Source organism: Bombus pyrosoma, linkage group LG9 (assembly GCF_014825855.1).
Source record: "Bombus pyrosoma isolate SC7728 linkage group LG9, ASM1482585v1, whole genome shotgun sequence".
NCBI lineage: Eukaryota > Metazoa > Arthropoda > Insecta > Hymenoptera > Apidae > Bombus > Bombus pyrosoma.
In genome coordinates, this window is record NC_057778.1 from 13,547,366 (window position 1) to 13,565,974 (window position 18,609).

An 18,609-nucleotide genomic window follows, 5' to 3' on the forward strand; every position below is an offset into this window, starting at 1 on the left:
ACTATTAGTACCTGCTAGTACTTATTAACACTAATTAACCATAATATGTGTGCTCAACACGTATATATATATGTTCTACACATATATACGTGGGTAGAAGTTTCATGATGGTGGATATTTGGACAAAGAATTTAATGGTAAATTTGTATAAGGTAATACGTTATTGTACTTAATATCTAATCTAGTTAATATTATATTTCTACTATAATGTGTAGAAATATTTGTAATTTTTTGTGCTTTAAATATATTATATATGTTTTTAGAACTGTAAATTATTACTATCTAGTACTGTGTATTATCAATCAGTTAAAATAAAAAAAGAATCAAATATCGTTCAAATATTAAAATTATTCGTTATTAAACTTAATATTTTAAGCAACTTGCAACTCATATAGTCTTATTTTATTAAATTAGTATGAAATGTTTTTATCTATTTCAAGTCTTTTAATTTTTCCTTACAGCAGGGTGTATTAATTAAGTTGAATTTCCGAAAACAATGTTTTCCATATATTCTATGTACTTTGTATTTCTTATATTATTCGTGGATAAGATTAATGTAAATGGTTTAGGTAAGTTATGTTACACATGTTATACATAGTAAACTTATTCTTAATTTTATCATCAAATACAAATTGTAAATTAACTGTTTTTGCAGACCCCAGTGACATAGTTATTGTAATATTAGATCAAAAGGAAGGTTATCATATGGCTCATGCTGAAATGTTAAAAAAAAATATTCTTGAACAAGCAGAAGCCCTTGATAAGGTATGTACAATAAAGCATATTTGATACATATAATATTAAAACATATTATATATAAAATACAATCTTTTGCACAAAACATCTATAATTTTTTTCATTAGGATCCTCCCAAAATTATCTTATCTCACAAATTGAATATTAATGGATCTTGGACAATAATACCACTTTTAAACTATTTATTGGATACATATTCCACTTCAAAATGGTTTTTCTTCTGTCTGGAGAATACTGTAATTAGATTGAATAAATTATTAAGTATTCTTCTCAAATATAAAGAAAATAAAGTATGTTATTTCAAAATTATGTTACTTATTAAAATATTTAATTTTTCTTAGAATAGTTAAACATGGAGTATTTTTTTTAGAATATATGGATTGGTCATGCATTATACGATCAAGAACCAACCATCATTCATCATTTTGCAGAACATAAGAAAAAATTGAAGTATCCACATATAGCTTCAGGTTTTGCAATAACATCAAATTTGTTAGCTAAGTATGTTATACAAGATGTATTTTAGAATGAATTTAAAATTTAAATCATAGGCTTGATATGACTTTTGTTTCATCAGCCTAGTACATAAAATTAATGAAGGTGATGGACCTAAAGATGATTTTTCAATTGATGCATCATATGAATTTGCATCTTTCGTATTGAAAATTGGTAAAGGAGTACGATTAACACATGTATCTGAAATATGCATCATATCTAATTCTGAGTGTGCTACATATCCAAGATTTTTTCATCCATGTGTAAGTCAGTACTAATGCAATTATAAGTTATAATTCTAAATAATATTCTAATTTATTTTAAATGAAGGGTTCATCTGTGACTAGTGAAAATATCTATTTTGCTGTAAAAACTTGTTCGAAATTTCATATTGAGAGAATTCCTGTGATCAAAAGAACATGGGCAAAATATGCTACAAATATTGGTTACTTCAGTGATATTGCTGGTATAAATACTTTTATTATATAATTTAACAATGATTATATGTGTTAATTGGCAGTAAAGTGATGTTTCTTTTTAGTATAGATAAACATCTGCCTGATAGTTTCATTGTTCCAAATACAACACAAGGGCATTGTGCAAAAACATACAGCATTTTAGTACAAGCAGATAAAATATTAAAAAAGAAAAATTTAAATTGGTTAATAATCAGTGATGATGACACAATTTTTAGGTATGTATATTTGTTTGTATATCTGTATTATATTTGTTTGTAATATATGTATAATATATACAATTTAATAATAGATATTAATACAATATTATTTACATAAATTAGCGTGGCACGTGTGTTACGTTTATTGACATGTTACAATCCAAACACACCAGTTGCTATTGGAGAACGATATGGTTTTCAACTCTGGGATAGTGATTACGGGTATGAATATTTAACAGGTGGAGCAGGTGTTGCTTTATCTGCATCTCTGGTTCATGAAATCATAGAACTAGGTAAATGTGAATGTCCATCATCTACTACTCCAGATGATATGTATCTTTTTGGTATATGTCTATCACGAATCAGAGTGCAACCTGTACATTCATCAATGTTTCATCAAGTATGTTATATGAAATTATTTACTTTATTTGAGATAAATGTAATTTCTCTCAAAACAATAATATATATTTATTATAGGCACGTCCTTCAGATTATGCGACTGCATACCTTGCTTCACAAGAACCCATATCATTCCATAAATTTTGGATGATTGAACCCCAAACTGTTTATGATGAATGGTTTGCAGAAGCAGACAAATCTTTAATCACAGTAAGAAAACGCACAGAATTATAATATTATTATGGTTTACTATTCATTCTGTAAGTACTAATAATAAAAATATACAATAATAAAAATCAGAATTTTATAATAAATTTTTATTGTCCAGGTGTATAATTTTTATATGTATAATAGAAAATATTAAAAATATAATAACAAAAAATATTAATTACATGTTATGTACATATCATAATTTTGATCGTACTATTTCTCTCCACCATGACGGTCGTTCAAAGTTTTCTTTGACTTTAAATATTTCTTCTTTGATATGTTTATATACCTATATACAAAATAGATTTAGATAATTGTGGATTTAATAAATGTGAGATTTTGAAAATAAATAAAATAACGTACTTGACCATCAGACATTCCTAATGGAGAATTTAATACAAAATCTGGTGGTGCTAAAACATCTACTAATGCTACCGCCTCTTGAACTAATTCTTTACACAAAATTATAATCCCTTTTCGTAATAATGTATCCATATTACTCTTGGGTGACGCATATCCACCAGCATAAAAGTCTCCTAATCTTTTTTCTAAAATAGCTGCTCCATAGAGCGAACATAACTTTATTAGCACATTGCGTTCTTCTGATCTCCATGAAGGATTTTGAATACATTCTATGAAGTACTTCATTATCACATGCTACAAAAAGAAATATTAATGAAGTTAGCATAGTAATTATGTTATGATATTAAAAGAGAGTTATTACCTGCCCATATAATAGAGATAATGTTTGTGCAAAGAATACTTGAGTATTGTTCCTAATTTCGAAATCATCACAACCTTTGCGTTTCAAATTTTGTGTCTGTTCATATGTTCTTTTTAAATAATAACATAATAACCATGTAAAGGATAAAAATAAATCTGTAAAAAGGAAGTATCAAATAAACTTTTGAATTGTGAATAGTGTTTAAATTGATTTTCATACTTTCTGGTTTCAATGTTTCATCGACTGTTGTATAAGGGAAAGTATGCATTAAAATATTGTTGGCATCTTTCATAAAATCTGCTGTTCTTAAAGGAGAATTTATTGGTTTTCCATTGAGTACGTTTGACCATTGGTTTAGTAACCAATTGCTGGCTTGTTGAATTAATACATTATTTTCGCCTTCAAATGTACAAGTTACATCATTTTCAGCTCTCAAGTCGCCCAAACGTGAGACTAATAATTACAAATAAAAATTAAATAAGATGAAAGCAAAGTATAAATTATTTTATCGTATTTAGTTTACAATCGACGTACTTTTAAGATAACCGTGTCCTCCGCAAGACTCTCTACAATCCTGTATAATATCTCGACTAGTCCATGAACATACTGGTTTTGTTGCAGAAGATAATGCATGTATTTCCATACCTTCATTATCAATATTATCTTGATTTTTTGCAGTTATAAGTTTGAAATTAAATTCGCACATTTGATTTACAAATTCAGCAGAAAATATTTTTAGAGCATATGTTGCTGCCAAGTGAGGAAACAATCGCCATTGCTACATGTTTACATTAAATTTTAATTGTATCATACATTTTATTTATTATTATTTTTTTTTAGATTTTCATTCGACTCATTTAAATACCTGTGCTTGATATTTTATAACCGGCCATTCTTCTAATTCCGATGGTCCGAATTGTTTTCTTACGGTACAATATCGCACAGCAATGGTTATTGCAACAGATGCAAAGTTTGCGCATATTGATGTAATGGTAATACGCCCCGAAGATAATGCACCTAAGGATGCACCTATACGAATTTAAATATATAAATATTATTAAAATTGCTGTTAAGAAGAAAACATAATTTCTTTAAATTCTCACCAAATCGTTTGCTTTTATCTTTCACAGATGCTGTATAATTCCCATCTTCAGTAACATCTGCTGTTTTATTTAACAAACATGTTCGAGAAATAAGATAATTGTTAAACATTATAAATCCATTGTCAACTCCATTTAATCCAATTTTTTCACCCATGTCACCAACATCTATATTTGGGTAAGGTATATGAGTATTTGGATCTCTGATGGGTACAATAAATGTATGAAGACCATGATTTTGTTGATCTGGCGTTATTAACTGTGCAAATACAATAGCATGCGTTGCAGTTTTTCCTAAAAATGCACAAATTTTTATTTGTTGTTCATTTATGAATTTGATAAAGTATATATTCCACTTATTCACCTAAACCGCCAATCCAACATTTTGCAGCTTCGAAATCAGGAGTATTTAAGATAAAAGCCTTTGATTTTGCATCATATGTAGCTGTAGTTCTTATTCCTTTTGCATTTGTTCCATGGGATATCTCAGTCAGTGCAAAACAACAAGTATACTAAAGAAAATAGTATTATATAAATAGAAAATACTATTATAATCTTTTAGCATATGTCCAAATAAAGATTGAAATAAAATTTTGTCAAATACTGATCAATACTAGTCGATTTTATTAAAATTCTATTAAAATTCAGTATTGGAATATTTGAAACATGTTCCATTAAACTAATGCTTACTTCTCCCTCTTGAATTTTTGCTACAGTCTGAAAATGATCATCATTTCCCAATGCAAGAATTGTACTTGGTACCATACCATCCATCACACCCATTTTTATTGGTATAGAGGCTTCATATTGAAATACTATATTAAACCAATGTGCATGAGTTAGTGGACTCTGCAAAAAAGTTATAAAAGGCTTATATAAGTAAAAGTTGTTCCTTCTTTTACTTATTATTGTTGATAATATATACTGCAATATTATTATCTCTCAGTGCTCGAACACGAGCATTACAAAGCCTTCGTTGTTCATCTAATGTAGTACAGTTATGTCTTTGAAATACTGATGTCTTTTTCATAAAATCCCACAATGTTTTCTGAAATGACAAAGAACATGTGAAACTTTTTATATTCATACTTTATATACAAAAATTCCAAATTAAGAAAGTAAAACTAAAATTTCTTAAATATATTATTAGAATAATATCTTTTTCTATATACCTGAAATTCAACAAAATCTTCTCCTTCTATATTAAGTTTCAATAATTTCCAATCAAATGTTGCAGATTTTCTATAAGGGTCTAAAGGGCCTTTTGGTAGGTCAGCTATTATATCCTTCATCTTAACTAAGTTCTTCGGCTAAAACACCTAAACAGTACAATAATATTTAGATTTGTGCTTGATACAATATACGACAATACTTCTAAATTCTTGAGAACGCTATATAACTCATAAATTGTTTTATTAACTTTTATCAAGAATAATTTTACATAATAGTACATCTCTATTATTAATACAATAGTTACACAATTTTAAATATTACATTTATTTTATATGATAATCATTAAAACAATCAAGCACAATTTTGATGTTTTAGATACGAGGCTTTTTAAAATTGTTTTCATTTTTTGACAATGCAGAGAAAATAAAATATCTATCAGTAAAGGATGATAATAAAACAACAAAAACAGATTGAAATTCTTGATATTTCTATTTTTATTAATGTACAGTCGTCTAATTATATTAATTCGAATCTTTTAATTTTTTTAAATCATAAGATGAGTATCATAGGAAATTTTAATAATTGCAAAAAATTTATCTTTTTTATTACTTGTATCAAGATTTTCTTATTTTAATATCCTATTTTATTTTTAATTTATGAAGATCTTTTGCACTTATGAATGAAGGCGTACTCGTAGGCAGGTGTTAAAGAACATATTTAGATTAGATAAGAAATTTGGCAAAATATACCTACGGTATACACATGTATGTATTACTACTATGTATAATACATTTTATGACATTTCATATATTTTGGATTTATGAATTTCCATTCGGTTTTTTGCTAGCAGTGCAGGTGTTCATGCTTTTATCATGATCTCAATATGAAATTGAAATATCAGTAATGAATTGTTCACATAAGTACTATTTATATACTTTACTCTTTTTTAAATTAATAAAATTGTTCAAATAATAAACTTTATTTTCTTATCTATAAAAATATAATCGATACTCACATAAGAAAAATAAAAATTTCAATGAATAGTCACTCGTTGGAAAGTACAACATATACTGTATACAGCAACTCATCCGACCGTTAATGAAGGCTTACTTGCGTATGAATAATATACTGATAATAAAAAGTGATTTAATATATTGTTTGGTTTGAAAACAATAAGATTAAATTATTCAAAGTATAATAAAAAACGCTTATTTTTAGACAAAAAATTATTTATATCTCAATCGCGGTTGTTTTGGCAAATCAAACGTAAAAGTAGACATACTTTAACAAAGAAACAAAATGACTACTTTATGTATATAAGTAATTATAGCAACTTGTATGTGATAATGATAACTGCAATATGTTTTAATACCGCAGTGCATAGCATTTACACTTCGTCTACTATATATTTTCGCTATTATAAAAAGTTTCATAATACACATTAATTGGGATGTAATTATTTATATATAGAACTCGTTACATCCTATATCATTAATGATTATGCAAAGTAACGCATGATATTAAATTGTAACATCACATATAGATATTTATTTTAATTTTTTCATAATATTTTCATTCAAACATTATCAAATTACCACCCATTTTTAACTTTCTCTCTGTTTTCGGTATGTATCTTATGTCCCCTGTAAATTCCGTGTTAAACGACATTCATAATGATTGAAGTTTGACTTTTAATTCAACATTTCAGCACACTTTGCAATCGATTTATAAGAATAAAAATAAATTGAACTCACCATGACCTTTTATTCAAAGTTGATGTAAACGAAACTCCTAAGTTATATTTACATTATCGATTGCATTTCCTATGTAAATTAATTCCTCTGCAAATGAGATTCCTGAATATTTGATTACTTCGTACGATCGAAAGAACAAATTAAAAGGATCCGATGAGTCGATGCCATGCATGTGTATGTAAAGCGTTTCAATCAGAAATCGTATCGCAATTTTTAGCAGTAGAATCCGAGCAATGATACTTGTTACGTTATTTCTTCAAATTATATTGGTATCTGGTAAAAGGTAACGGCATTAATGAAATTTAAATTAACATTATTTTAATTAGTCAATTTCTTGTGCGCGGTATTTTAATTATTATTCAAACTTTTACTTTTTACACCCTTTTATTTATTATTAATATATTAAAGACAAAATTTAGCGAAATTCAATTAATGGAATAATATGGAATAATAACTATCAGTTTCCATGAATATAAATTGAAATGGAAAATTAACAATTGTCCTGCATTTATAACTAGTTACATAATTTTATTAATTTTTATTAAATATATATAGATTTCATATCTATAATCCACGAGTTAATTTACGAGAAACCCAATTTATAATTTGTTTCTAATTAAAAGAAATAACCATTTAGCAAATATTTATAAAATTCATAAAATTTATAAAATTGTATAGTGTATTTTATAAAGAGCATCAATGCGAGAACAGTGGAAACAATTTGAAATCTGTCGTCGAAGAAATCGTGGAAGAAATTATCGACCAAAGGAATTGCATTGTTTTTGTTAGCGATTCTGTTTATCGAAATCTCGTAGATGTTAAAAATATTAAAGGTTCCTCAACTGTATTGAAATATGAGGTAAGATCGGATATTCTAATTTGTTCTTAACTTTTTGTGTATAATTTATAATATGCATTGCAGATTGCACTGCGTGATAACGAACAATTTTTACAACCAAGACGACGAGTTCAAAGAATTTTGATCGATGGAAAAGCAGTTAATTGCAGTGCATATATTATATTAATTGCTAATGGATTTCTAGCAGCTGAATTTTTGCAATATACAGAAAGGTAAATATATAAATAAATATTAATCAGAATAGTGTTAAAGAAATCTTCCATTTTGAAGGGTTTAGTAATTCTACTTATTGAATATTACAAACAATTAAAAAATAATCCTCAACAAATTTTTCAATCTTTTAAATAATAATGCATTCTAGTAGTCAGAAGCTATATTTATAATACAATGGATATTGTAAAAAATGACCTATATCTTGATTTGTTATCGAATAAAAATTAAATAGTTCTATAAAAACTTTTGTTATAAGATCTATAATTTCTCGATTTAATTGGATATAATTCTTCTACGATATATTTATAGCCAGAAATTATATAATTAGAAATTCGTAGAAATTATCTAATACGATGTTTGAAAAAACTGAAACGTACTAAACAGAAATTAAAAAGGTTATATTGTTTTCTAGTTTTCCTGAAGAAAGACAAAAACATAGATAGGGATCATTTTTATTATGAACCCAAAGTGATGAAAATCAATTTTTCTCTACCATCAATTAAAACACAAATATACTCATTAGGTTCATTTGCTAGCAATATTCTTGGTAACTTCTTCCAAATAGAAGATACTTAAGGCCTATCATTTTTCAAACTAGGATTTTGTTGCCACTTTCTAATGCAGTTCTACAGACATTTTAAAATACATTAACTCTTACTTCCCGCAAAACGAATATTACATCTTTTACATTTATTTCGAAACTCTACCAGATCGATGAGGCGTTACGAATCGAATCGCGAGGTTGTAAACTCCATGTTAACCACATTGGTATACGATTTTATCGCGAGTACTTGCCACTAAATTTAACTCCTAACTGATATCACTGGGGTCATAAATGACTTCAACAATTTTGATTAGATTGGTATTAAATTGAACAATTGTAGAAAATTACGTAATAAGATTCAAAGATATCAGATAAGAAATAGTTGACTATGGAACAAGCTAAACTTTCACTTAATTTAGAAATACGAGGATACATGATATCATGTATACACAATAATGTCATAATAGTTTAGGATAGTTTGTGTACTTTTATTTATGATACGTTTGTATAAACATATGCATTCTTAATTTCACGAAGTAATTAATTAGAGCATTCTTTCTTCTGTTATAGTCTCCCTTACTTTTATCCTCATTTATAATAATATTAATCATCATTATTTTTTCCAATAGAAAATTATTTCTATTAATACGAATTTAATTAGATATTATTAGAGATAAGGAACAAAAAAATTGAATCAACTCCTATTTCAGTTTAAAACCAGAATCAAATATCAGATTTGAAATACTAAATTTCACTTTCTACTTTCAGAGAACGTCTTATTAACACCCGTGGATTATTTTTACTGTTATATGATTCTCGTTTATTCCGATCGCATTTGCATTATCTTTGGAACAGGATAATTAATGTAGTTTTTATTCGCCAATATAATGCATACAAGTATCGTTCTGGTGAGAAAGCTTCCAAAGAAAGAATTGATTTGGATACGGTCTATTTTCCCCTTCGTAAAAGAAAATCTATTGTGACAAAATATATAGATACTTGGTACAAAGGCAAATTGCTCTATGATATCAATCATTTTACAGAGAAAATCACTAACTTACAAGAAAAACATTTGCAGTTTGTATAAAAGATTATAATGCAGCTATAATTATAACTATTACTTTAAGAAATAGTAAGAAAGATTTGATACATATTTCAGAATTGCTGTATTTGAGCATATTCCAGCAGTGACAACAAAATCAAGAGCATACTATGACAAACAACCAAATAATAACACAGAAGGTCTTGGAATAGAATTTGAAGTATGTACTATATGTATACAAGACTTATGGCTTTATATTTTTATTCTTTTATATTTTTCAGTTAATGCAGATCATATCAAAAGCAATGAATTTTAAACCAAAATATTATATGCCTGATAATATTACTTTAGAGAAATGGGGCATCAACGAAGATAATCAAACTCATGTTGGATTAGTAGGTGAAGCCATACAAGGAAAGGCTGCATTTTATTTAGGTGATTTGCACTATACATTGCACCACTTGAATTACTTTGACCTTACTACCCCATACAATACTGAATGCCTTACTTTTCTGACACCAGAATCTTTAACTAAAAATTCATGGAAGCTTCTAATACTTCCATTCAAGTAAGTATAAAATGAAAGAAATGTAATTAATAAATAAATAAAATATGTATATATATATTGCTTTTTAGATTTTACACCTGGATTGCTCTTGTCCTTACTTTAATTTTAGGAGGGGTTGTATTTTATTTTTTATCAATATTGTATAAAAAACATATAAGTTTGTATAAAAATCAAATGCATTTCCAAAATACATCAATGAAGAAAGAAATAAAGGGGTTATACTTATTCACTAAAATAGGAAATAGTATTTTATATACTTATGGCATGCTATTTCAAATTTCATTGCCAAGCTTGCCAAGCTCTTGGGCTGTACGGGTATTAATTGGATGGTGGTGGATTTATAGCATTTTAGTTGCAGTTGCTTATCGAGCTAGCATGACTGCAACCTTAGCGAATCCAGTTGCCAGGTGAAAATTATTTTAATAAAATGTTTCAATGTATTATACTTTATTTATATTGCAATTTGTATGCAGAGTTACTATTGATACATTGGGACAGTTGGCAAAAAGTTCTATAGAAGTTGGAGGATGGAATAAGGAGAATAAAAATTTTTTCTCAATGTCATCAGATCTTAGTAGCCAAGAAATTGGTAACAAATTCAAGTTAATTCAAGAAGAAGATAAAGCAATTGAGAAAGTGGCAAACGGTTCTTTTGCTTACTATGAGAATTCTTATTTACTTCGACATGTCCGTGTAAAGAGGCAGATATTAGAGAAAGAACAAAAAGAAAATATAACTACAGTGGATATATCATCAAAGCATAATTTACATATCATGGAAGAATGTGTTATAAATATGCCAATAGCCCTTGGTTTAGAAAAAAATTCACCATTAAAACCAAGGGTTGACACTTTAGTATGTATCTCTTTTTGTAAATTATTATAAAACTATTATGAGAAAAGGTATTTAGCAATGATCTATCTTATACAATGCATATTCTTAGATAAGGCGTATAATAGAAATTGGATTAGTTGAAAAATGGTTGAGTGATGTCATGGAATGGTCAAAAATTATGGAAATAAGACAAGAAGCAGAATCAGAGAAAGCATTGGTTGATCTTCATAAATTACAAGGTGCATTTATTGCAATTATAGTTGGATATCTATTAGCTTTCATGGTTTTAATAGGTGAAATTTTATATTGGAAACATATTGTACTAAAAGATCCAAAGTTTGACAAGTACCATTTAGATATATTCTACAGCATTAATAATCCCAAAATATAAAAGAAAAATTAATATTTTTTTATTAATTTTTCAAAAGATAAAATTTATTTTATTGTGATAATAAAATCTTAAAAGCATATTTAGAAAAGATCACTTTTTTAATATATGTTTATAAAATTATGATAAATATTATCATATAGTAGCCATAAAAAGGATATGAACTAAACTTATTGCAGATAAAGAATTTAAACATGCATGTACATAAGATATGCTTACAGATTGCAAGATGTCTATGACTAAAAAACAGCTGCCATCAATATGATACAGCTATAACTGTGACAAAAATATAATAAAAGAATTTATAAATCCTTAGTAAAATGTTAATAAAATTACGTACCAATAATATAACAAAGAAGGTTAAATATTCTTCCTCTCTTTGTTACACAGGCACTTGTTCTTACTTATTCATTGAATTGCTTTTTCTTTCCCTCTCTCTTTATTTCTCATGATGTTTCTTTCTCATGCTTGACTATCTTTTTTCCTTACTAATATGCATTACATATTTTTATCATTGCTCCTTTTATTCTTATTTTCTTATATCTTTTGTGTTTTTGTTTATCTATTTATATTACCCTCATTATCTAAACCCACTTTTTGACTGTTTAAAGAAATATTTATTTATACTTCTGCTTACATTTATGTGTTCCTCTTTCCCCTTATGGAATGGTATAAACACATTTACCCTCTTGAGTACACATATGTATGAGTAGAAATATGTTGTGACACATATCTATGCAGTACGTAGTTTTTTAAAAATTGCATTTCGAAAGAAATGTTACTCTACAAATTTTCAAGGATTTTTCATGCTTCTTATTGTATTAAATAAAATGTATTTTAAGGTATATTCATTATAGTTAATACATATTTAATTAATAAAAATTTGTTTATAAATTAAAAAAATAGGACGTTTTTTATTTTTGTACAAGTAAGTAAATATTCAAGCAAATATAAAAACCTTTTTAATTTCGTAAAATTGCAGTATGTAATTATGTATGAAAATTTTCCTATGTATGTAGATAAGAATTGAAGAAGTATTGATTGTATTATGATTTTGACTATTTTGATATGAAAATTGATTGCTAATTTGTTTAAAATTATGAAATAAGTAATAGATTCGGTTCTTTATTAACATGCATGTGAATATATTTTAATAATATTTTATATATTATTATAGGTTATTGAAATCGACAAAAATGACATCAGTAACAGAGAATACAAAGGATGAGGCACAAGAAGATCCGATTAGATGTATATTTTTTTCAGAATTTCATCCTATTGTGGGTCCAATGATTACTTGTCAGGTTAGCAAAGGTTATACATAACGTATATTAAATATTATTTTGATTTTTTATTTTAATTATTTTTATATGTAACTTATAAAACTTATAAAGTTCATAATGATATATGTCTTTTACTAGGTTCCAGATAATTTTATTTCAAAGGATATTTTTGACAATGTCAGTGTTTATATTATACCAAAAGCAAAGTTACAGCGTAGTACTATCACAGTGTAAGTAGAGGCAAAAAGAAATATGAAAACTTAAGAATTTCTTTTGAACTAGTTTATTAAATTGTTTATTTTGTATAGGACATTGAAGGATTATAAAATCCTAGGATTTCCAGTAAAGATTGATGACAAGAAGTATGCAAGAAATGCATTTTATTTCAACTTATGTTTTGTATGTGATGCAGAAGCTCGTACTGTACATTATGAACCTGTTGTGAAAAAGATGTCTGATTTTTTAGTAAGAAATTATATATTGGAAATAATTGCTTTATCAATATTTTTTATCGAACTTAATTTAATTTTTCAGATGGCTCTAGAGGTAGAAAATTGTTTTTTATCTGCCTCTGAGGATAAAACAAGATTAGCAGAAATGTTGCAACATGTAATGCAAGATTTGAATTTACACAAAATGTGTACATTAACAGGTAAACGCGTTTTATAAAGAATAGTTTTACACAAAAATGTTAAAGATGTAAAATATAATATTTTAATAGAGGGGACAATGACGTCCCATTTGAAAGTCATAAAATTAGCACCTGAGCCGAAACCAGTTCTTGATCATCAGGTACCAATATTCTTGGAGGGTCGTGAAGCATTCCAAACTGATCAGTGGGATTTAACCACTCAGCAAGTATTACCATATATAGATGGATTTAATCATGTTGCACGAATAGCAGCTGAAGCAGACGTGGAAAATAATCTAGTTAAAAGTTGTGTGCAAAATCTTATGTAAATACATAAATACAAAATTTCATTTAAAACACATAATTTTTGCAATATTGATTGTTTCTATCCACTTCCAGTTATTATGGTGTTGTAACTTTAATTCCAATATTTCAATACAGTAATGTGTATGCTGCAACTTCCAAATTGAAAGAATTGGCCGAAAATACAAAATTACAAGAACGGTGCATAGCATATGCTTCAAAATTCCGTAAGTTATACATCTTCATTGTGAAAACTTATCAGAATAGGTAAACATTCTACAAACGATTATTTTTAGCTAGACAACCTGCATATCTTAGAGATATATATCGAATGTATGCAAGTATGACACATGGCAGCAGCATGAGAGATTTGTGTCAACGTCTCAATCCTCAGAATCTAAGAATCAATGAAAGGAGGCTGGTGCAATTTGGTCTTATTGAAGGTCTTATTCGTCGAGTATATAAGGTTATCAAATCTATTGTGAAAGATCCATTTCATTTAAACAATCATTTGTCTTATCTTTTATCAACTTTCGTAATTTGCAGTATCCAATATATTTATCAGGATCTCCTTTTAATGAAGAAACGAAAAACAATCCAGTTTATAAGTACTTTACAGGAACATACAGTCTTGATGAAATTTGTTGTAGTACAGGTCAATCAGCTGCACAAATCGAAGATATTGTTGAACGTGATCCGAATGTTGTTATGTTATGGAAGTAATATTTAGAAGTAGTATTCATGTTATGAATTTTGTTTTCTGTGATTTTGATAAGCGTAAAGGTCATTCATTTGAGTAGATATAGTATGCAGGATATATTGTGAATGATAAATAGACAAATTACAATTATAAATTTATTGTATTTATTGTATATTGCTGATCATTCGTTTTACTTCATTGATGTATATTTCAGGCACTCTGTTTCTTCTCATTTCTTCACATTTTCTTTCCATTGCATCACGCAGCTTTTTCTTACGTATCGCGGCTTCTGTACGTATTGCTAAACCTTCCTCGAACATCTTTTGTCTTGCTTCGATGCGTTCTCTTTCTTTCTCATTTACCTGATGAAGATGATAGATATAAAATAATTTAGTCATAGTACTAGAAGAAAGATAATAAATTAAAAAATCTATAATCCAGCCGTGAAAACAAACCTGTTTTAGTATTTCGCTCCTATGAATTAATGCTTGTCGCTGTTTCTTTTCAAGTTCTTTTTGTTCTCGACAGAAAGCTTCCTTCTGAACACGTACAATTTTTTCAAATTCACGTCTTTCTCGTTCTAGTTCAATTGCTTCCATTATTCGTTTGTTGTTTATTTGTTTTTCTCTTTCTTCTATAAGTAACTTTTGGGCTTGCGCTTTTTTAAGAGCTTCTTCCTTTTCTTTTTGTCTCCATTGTCTCTCTACTTCTTCTTGAATTCGCGCAGCATTCAATTCATCGATCCGCTCCTAGAGAAGGGGTGCAAGAAATAATTATTAAAATATAAGTGCACAATGTACAATTATCTATTTATTCTTATTTGTAAATATTGTAATAAAATTTATAATATACAATACAATGGTACAAATAAAAAAGGAATCCAAAGGCTTTGATATTTAAACCAGAAACTAATAATTGCAACATAAGGTAAAAAATTTAAATAAATGCAAAAAAGGATAATTCCATTAATTAAATAATTAAATACTTGTTGACCCCTTGCTTGCAATGTCTGTATTGCAACAGTTCTTTTAGCCTTTTCTTTTTCTAATTTTTCCAATCTTCGTTCTTCCGCCAGCTTTGCTTCCCTTTCTTCCTTATATCGTTGGTACTCTTGTATCCTATGAAATGTTATCATTAATAATTGATCAAAACTTCAATAATTTAATAATTTGATAAATCTTACCTAAGATCAATGAGTTTATTTTGCTGCTTTTCCATGGCCTTAAAGTGTTTTAATTGCTCGTTCCCTTCAGCGAGCTGTTGTCGAATTAATGCGTTTTCGGATTCTTTATTTCGTAATTTTGTAATTTCTTCCTGTTGCCAATTGATATTGTTTAAATTAATTAATCGACTTTCCTCTTGCTTCCTTTCAAACGCTAATATCCTGTTTTCCTCGTTTTCTTTTATTTGATCGATTAGACTATTAGCAAATTTTTGTCTTTTTACTGCTTTGTCCTGCTCTTTTTTAATTTCTTCTTTAATCGCCCATCTTCTTTCATTTTCCATCATATCATTTAAACGTTTCTCTTCCTCCTCCAACTCGAGTTCCATTAGTTTTTTTTCTGCTATCTGTTAAAAATTACAAGCTTTAAATATAATATATAAAAACAGAATTTTATTTAATTATTTAATATGTAAATTCACATTATTTACCTGAGCGTCTCTGATAGCACGACATTTAGTCTCTAAAATGATCCTATTGCACTTTTGGATTTCTTCCTCCTGTTCGAGCTTCATCTTCTCTGCTCTTTCAAGCACATGTTTCGCTCTTTTCCTAGCTTCCTCTTCTATTTCGGCCAATTGCGGGCACTTTTCTCGAGGCCTTCCTTGATCTATTCTACGAAATTCCTCTTTTCTCTCCATACTCTCTTTCATAAGTCTTTGCCTCTCTTCTTCCTCCGATTTAAGAGCCGCATCTCGCTCTTCCTTCGTCATAGAACTGTATTTTTGAAATTCGTCGTACTCTTCTTTTGTTAAAATTTTTGGAGAAAATAGTCTCTTTTTTATGATTTTCTGTCCACTCAGTTGCATTCTTGGTTTACTTCTACCTATTTTTTTGGTCGACTAAATAATTTAAAATACGATCATTACAGACACGACAAATATTTGTGTATTAATGATATGATGTTATTAATTAATTAACAACATGCTAAAATAACGGGATACATAGTTATATTTCAATATCGAGATTTCTTTCATAGACGTTATTATTAAACTATACAAATATTATCTTACAACAACTATTATATAAATTTTCTGTGTTTGAAACAAAATATAAAATTACCTCTTTTCCATTGTACGAATAACGATGTTGACCAGATTTACATTCCGCAGTTCGAATACAAGTATTCTGTGGTCCACTAGAGCAAACATCTTTGAATTTCGTTTCCTTTCTATCTCTTGCATTACAAGACGGTGATCCACAAATTGTGTTTGACTTTGATGTATTATTTCCTATTCTTTGCACTACCATTTTACACTTTCCAAGATTTTATTTTTTCCGAAACGAGATCTTCGATATTTGTTGTTTAACTTATCAATCCATGAAGGCAAGGTATCAATCTGAAAAATTTCTGTGATTTATTTTAATGGCACGTTACTCAAAATATTTTTGTTACTGTCGCAAATAACGGTAAAACAAAAATGGGGATAGATTAACCAGGAAGAACTGACATCGAGGACTGATAAGGAATAAGTTTTGTTCATTGTTTACAAACGGTAACCTGCGATTTCGATTTGTTTGGTCAATAGTAAACCGACAACATATTTCAATTGTGTAACAGAATGTTTACCAAAATATTTTTGATAATATTATCAATATTATTTACACTCATTTTCAACATCAAAGTATCTACAGCATAACTATTTATTGATCAAATTTTAATATTTATTACTAAAGTAAATTTGTATATATGTACATTAAAATATTTATATTTTTTTTATCAATTATTAATATTTCTTCAATATTTTAGGTTTCATTGAAATGCATTCTATTAAAATATACTATTAGAAATATTTTATTTTATTTTATTACTTTTAGCGAGGAAGAAGAATCCCCAAGTACAAAGTGGTAGGGTGAATCACCCCTTTTGTTCGTGTAAACGTTCGTTGCCGAGTTTCCCTATTCGTCGTCGACTTTCTTCAGGTGGGAAAATGCACATGTGACTACGTGTCGTTTGTTAAATGTTCATATTGCAGGCAAAATATACAATCTTGCATAATATTCGAAATGAATTTAATGTGAGCATATTTATAATTCGCTTGACTTTAAAACACGGCTGCAACGGTTTTAAAATATCCCTCTACGAATATTAGTTCCATTTGAAACTCGTTTATTTTTAAAAGGTCGGTGATAGTGAAGAGAATACCATTCATGTTTTTTATTATAGTTCAAAACAGTCTTATCTAATATTGATCGAGAGACACATATAATAACAATTAACAATAAGTTTATTACGAATGTTAGAGAATGTAATAACAAAGACTATTAAAGGTTTATTATTTGATCGTATTAATACTGAATGCAAATTTGGCAATACAAAAGAAAATTTTTGCACGCATAGAAATTTTGCAACATATCCTGATAAACATATGATTTTTATGTTTCATGTTGTGACTAGAACTTTTAAAAAATAGCGTTAAATTTTCGTTTTGTACTATTCAAAGTGCTTCTAAAAATTTTAAAAGCAAACCATTGTCATATTTTATACAGTCGGTAATAACTGTCCTTCGATGAGTCTCTCGTGGGAAATATCCAACGCACCGATTATTTGGCGAATCGATTTTGCAAGGGGAACTTTTGCATTTAAGCATTAAACAGCGTCTGAAGAATAAAAAAGTCGATCGATATCATCCACACACAATGACCATTTTACACGCAGTAGTTAAATTTAACTCGATTGCGTATCGAGATACTATTATTCACTATATGAACATACAATAGAATCAGAAAAGATA

At 27.8% G+C, this 18,609-nt stretch overlaps 5 protein-coding genes across 23 annotated transcripts in view; 3 read left to right on the forward strand and 2 right to left on the reverse strand.

The window, feature by feature from the left end:
• On the forward strand, window positions 1-2,794 carry LOC122571089 (beta-1,3-glucosyltransferase). Of its 3 annotated transcripts, XM_043734366.1 has the most exons (11): window positions 1-152; window positions 462-569; window positions 656-765; window positions 864-1,046; window positions 1,127-1,257; window positions 1,334-1,514; window positions 1,582-1,717; window positions 1,798-1,945; window positions 2,051-2,327; window positions 2,405-2,586; window positions 2,655-2,794. In XM_043734366.1, the coding sequence occupies exons 2-10, from the start codon at window positions 497-499 to the stop codon at window positions 2,558-2,560; spliced, it is 1,395 nt and encodes a 464-aa protein (XP_043590301.1). In that variant the 5' UTR covers window positions 1-152; window positions 462-496; the 3' UTR covers window positions 2,561-2,586; window positions 2,655-2,794. The 3 variants fall into 3 exon arrangements, with proteins under 3 accessions (XP_043590301.1, XP_043590300.1, XP_043590302.1); XM_043734365.1 differs by lacking the exon at window positions 2,655-2,794 and having other exon boundaries at window positions 2,405-2,622; XM_043734367.1 differs by lacking the exon at window positions 2,655-2,794 and having other exon boundaries at window positions 110-152; window positions 465-569; window positions 2,405-2,622.
• Window positions 2,629-12,512, reverse strand: LOC122571085 (peroxisomal acyl-coenzyme A oxidase 3-like). Of its 6 annotated transcripts, none has more exons than XM_043734358.1 (13): window positions 12,076-12,359; window positions 11,955-12,011; window positions 5,533-5,679; window positions 5,286-5,408; window positions 5,051-5,209; window positions 4,725-4,872; window positions 4,364-4,654; window positions 4,126-4,289; window positions 3,795-4,038; window positions 3,480-3,713; window positions 3,261-3,415; window positions 2,900-3,193; window positions 2,629-2,825 (listed from the first exon to the last, which is right to left on the reverse strand). In XM_043734358.1, exons 3-13 carry the CDS (start codon window positions 5,650-5,652, stop codon window positions 2,733-2,735), a joined length of 2,025 nt encoding a protein of 674 aa, XP_043590293.1. In that variant the 5' UTR covers window positions 5,653-5,679; window positions 11,955-12,011; window positions 12,076-12,359; the 3' UTR covers window positions 2,629-2,732. The 6 variants fall into 6 exon arrangements, with proteins under 6 accessions (XP_043590293.1, XP_043590291.1, XP_043590292.1 ...); XM_043734356.1 differs by lacking the exons at window positions 11,955-12,011; window positions 12,076-12,359 and adding exons at window positions 6,549-6,661; window positions 7,288-7,420; XM_043734357.1 differs by lacking the exons at window positions 11,955-12,011; window positions 12,076-12,359 and adding an exon at window positions 12,373-12,512.
• LOC122571084 (ionotropic receptor 21a-like) lies at window positions 7,451-12,050 on the forward strand. Of its 4 annotated transcripts, none has more exons than XM_043734352.1 (10): window positions 7,451-7,570; window positions 7,966-8,146; window positions 8,210-8,358; window positions 9,672-9,980; window positions 10,063-10,165; window positions 10,227-10,513; window positions 10,582-10,920; window positions 10,987-11,368; window positions 11,457-11,586; window positions 11,957-12,050. In XM_043734352.1, exons 1-10 carry the CDS (start codon window positions 7,521-7,523, stop codon window positions 11,998-12,000), a joined length of 1,974 nt encoding a protein of 657 aa, XP_043590287.1. In that variant the 5' UTR covers window positions 7,451-7,520; the 3' UTR covers window positions 12,001-12,050. The 4 variants fall into 4 exon arrangements, with proteins under 4 accessions (XP_043590287.1, XP_043590286.1, XP_043590284.1 ...); XM_043734351.1 differs by having other exon boundaries at window positions 10,227-10,380; window positions 10,468-10,513; window positions 11,457-12,050; XM_043734349.1 differs by having other exon boundaries at window positions 11,457-12,050.
• On the forward strand, window positions 12,399-14,824 carry LOC122571090 (GATOR complex protein NPRL2). Of its 7 annotated transcripts, XM_043734375.1 has the most exons (9): window positions 12,712-12,746; window positions 12,913-13,039; window positions 13,157-13,248; window positions 13,327-13,483; window positions 13,553-13,670; window positions 13,740-13,974; window positions 14,049-14,179; window positions 14,249-14,418; window positions 14,499-14,824. In XM_043734375.1, exons 1-9 carry the CDS (start codon window positions 12,727-12,729, stop codon window positions 14,673-14,675), a joined length of 1,227 nt encoding a protein of 408 aa, XP_043590310.1. In that variant the 5' UTR covers window positions 12,712-12,726; the 3' UTR covers window positions 14,676-14,824. The 7 variants fall into 7 exon arrangements, with proteins under 7 accessions (XP_043590305.1, XP_043590307.1, XP_043590309.1 ...); XM_043734370.1 differs by lacking the exon at window positions 12,712-12,746 and adding an exon at window positions 12,399-12,475 and having other exon boundaries at window positions 14,249-14,824; XM_043734372.1 differs by lacking the exon at window positions 12,712-12,746 and adding an exon at window positions 12,432-12,577 and having other exon boundaries at window positions 14,249-14,824.
• The window catches only part of LOC122571087 (cilia- and flagella-associated protein 45-like), an 11,455-nt gene continuing 7,662 nt past the window's right edge, over window positions 14,817-18,609 (reverse strand). The window contains exons 4-9 of one of the 3 annotated variants that reach the window (XM_043734362.1): window positions 16,937-18,475; window positions 16,306-16,716; window positions 15,836-16,221; window positions 15,638-15,770; window positions 15,108-15,401; window positions 14,817-15,014 (exon numbers count right to left, since the gene is read on the reverse strand). In XM_043734362.1, coding sequence (XP_043590297.1) covers window positions 14,817-15,014; window positions 15,108-15,401; window positions 15,638-15,770; window positions 15,836-16,221; window positions 16,306-16,716; window positions 16,937-17,125 — 1,611 coding nt within the window. In that variant the 5' untranslated portion in view covers window positions 17,126-18,475. Of the gene's footprint in view, window positions 15,402-15,637; window positions 15,771-15,835; window positions 16,222-16,305; window positions 16,717-16,936; window positions 18,476-18,609 lie in introns of all 3 variants that reach the window. The other 2 variants (XM_043734360.1, XM_043734361.1) reach the window with 2 other exon arrangements.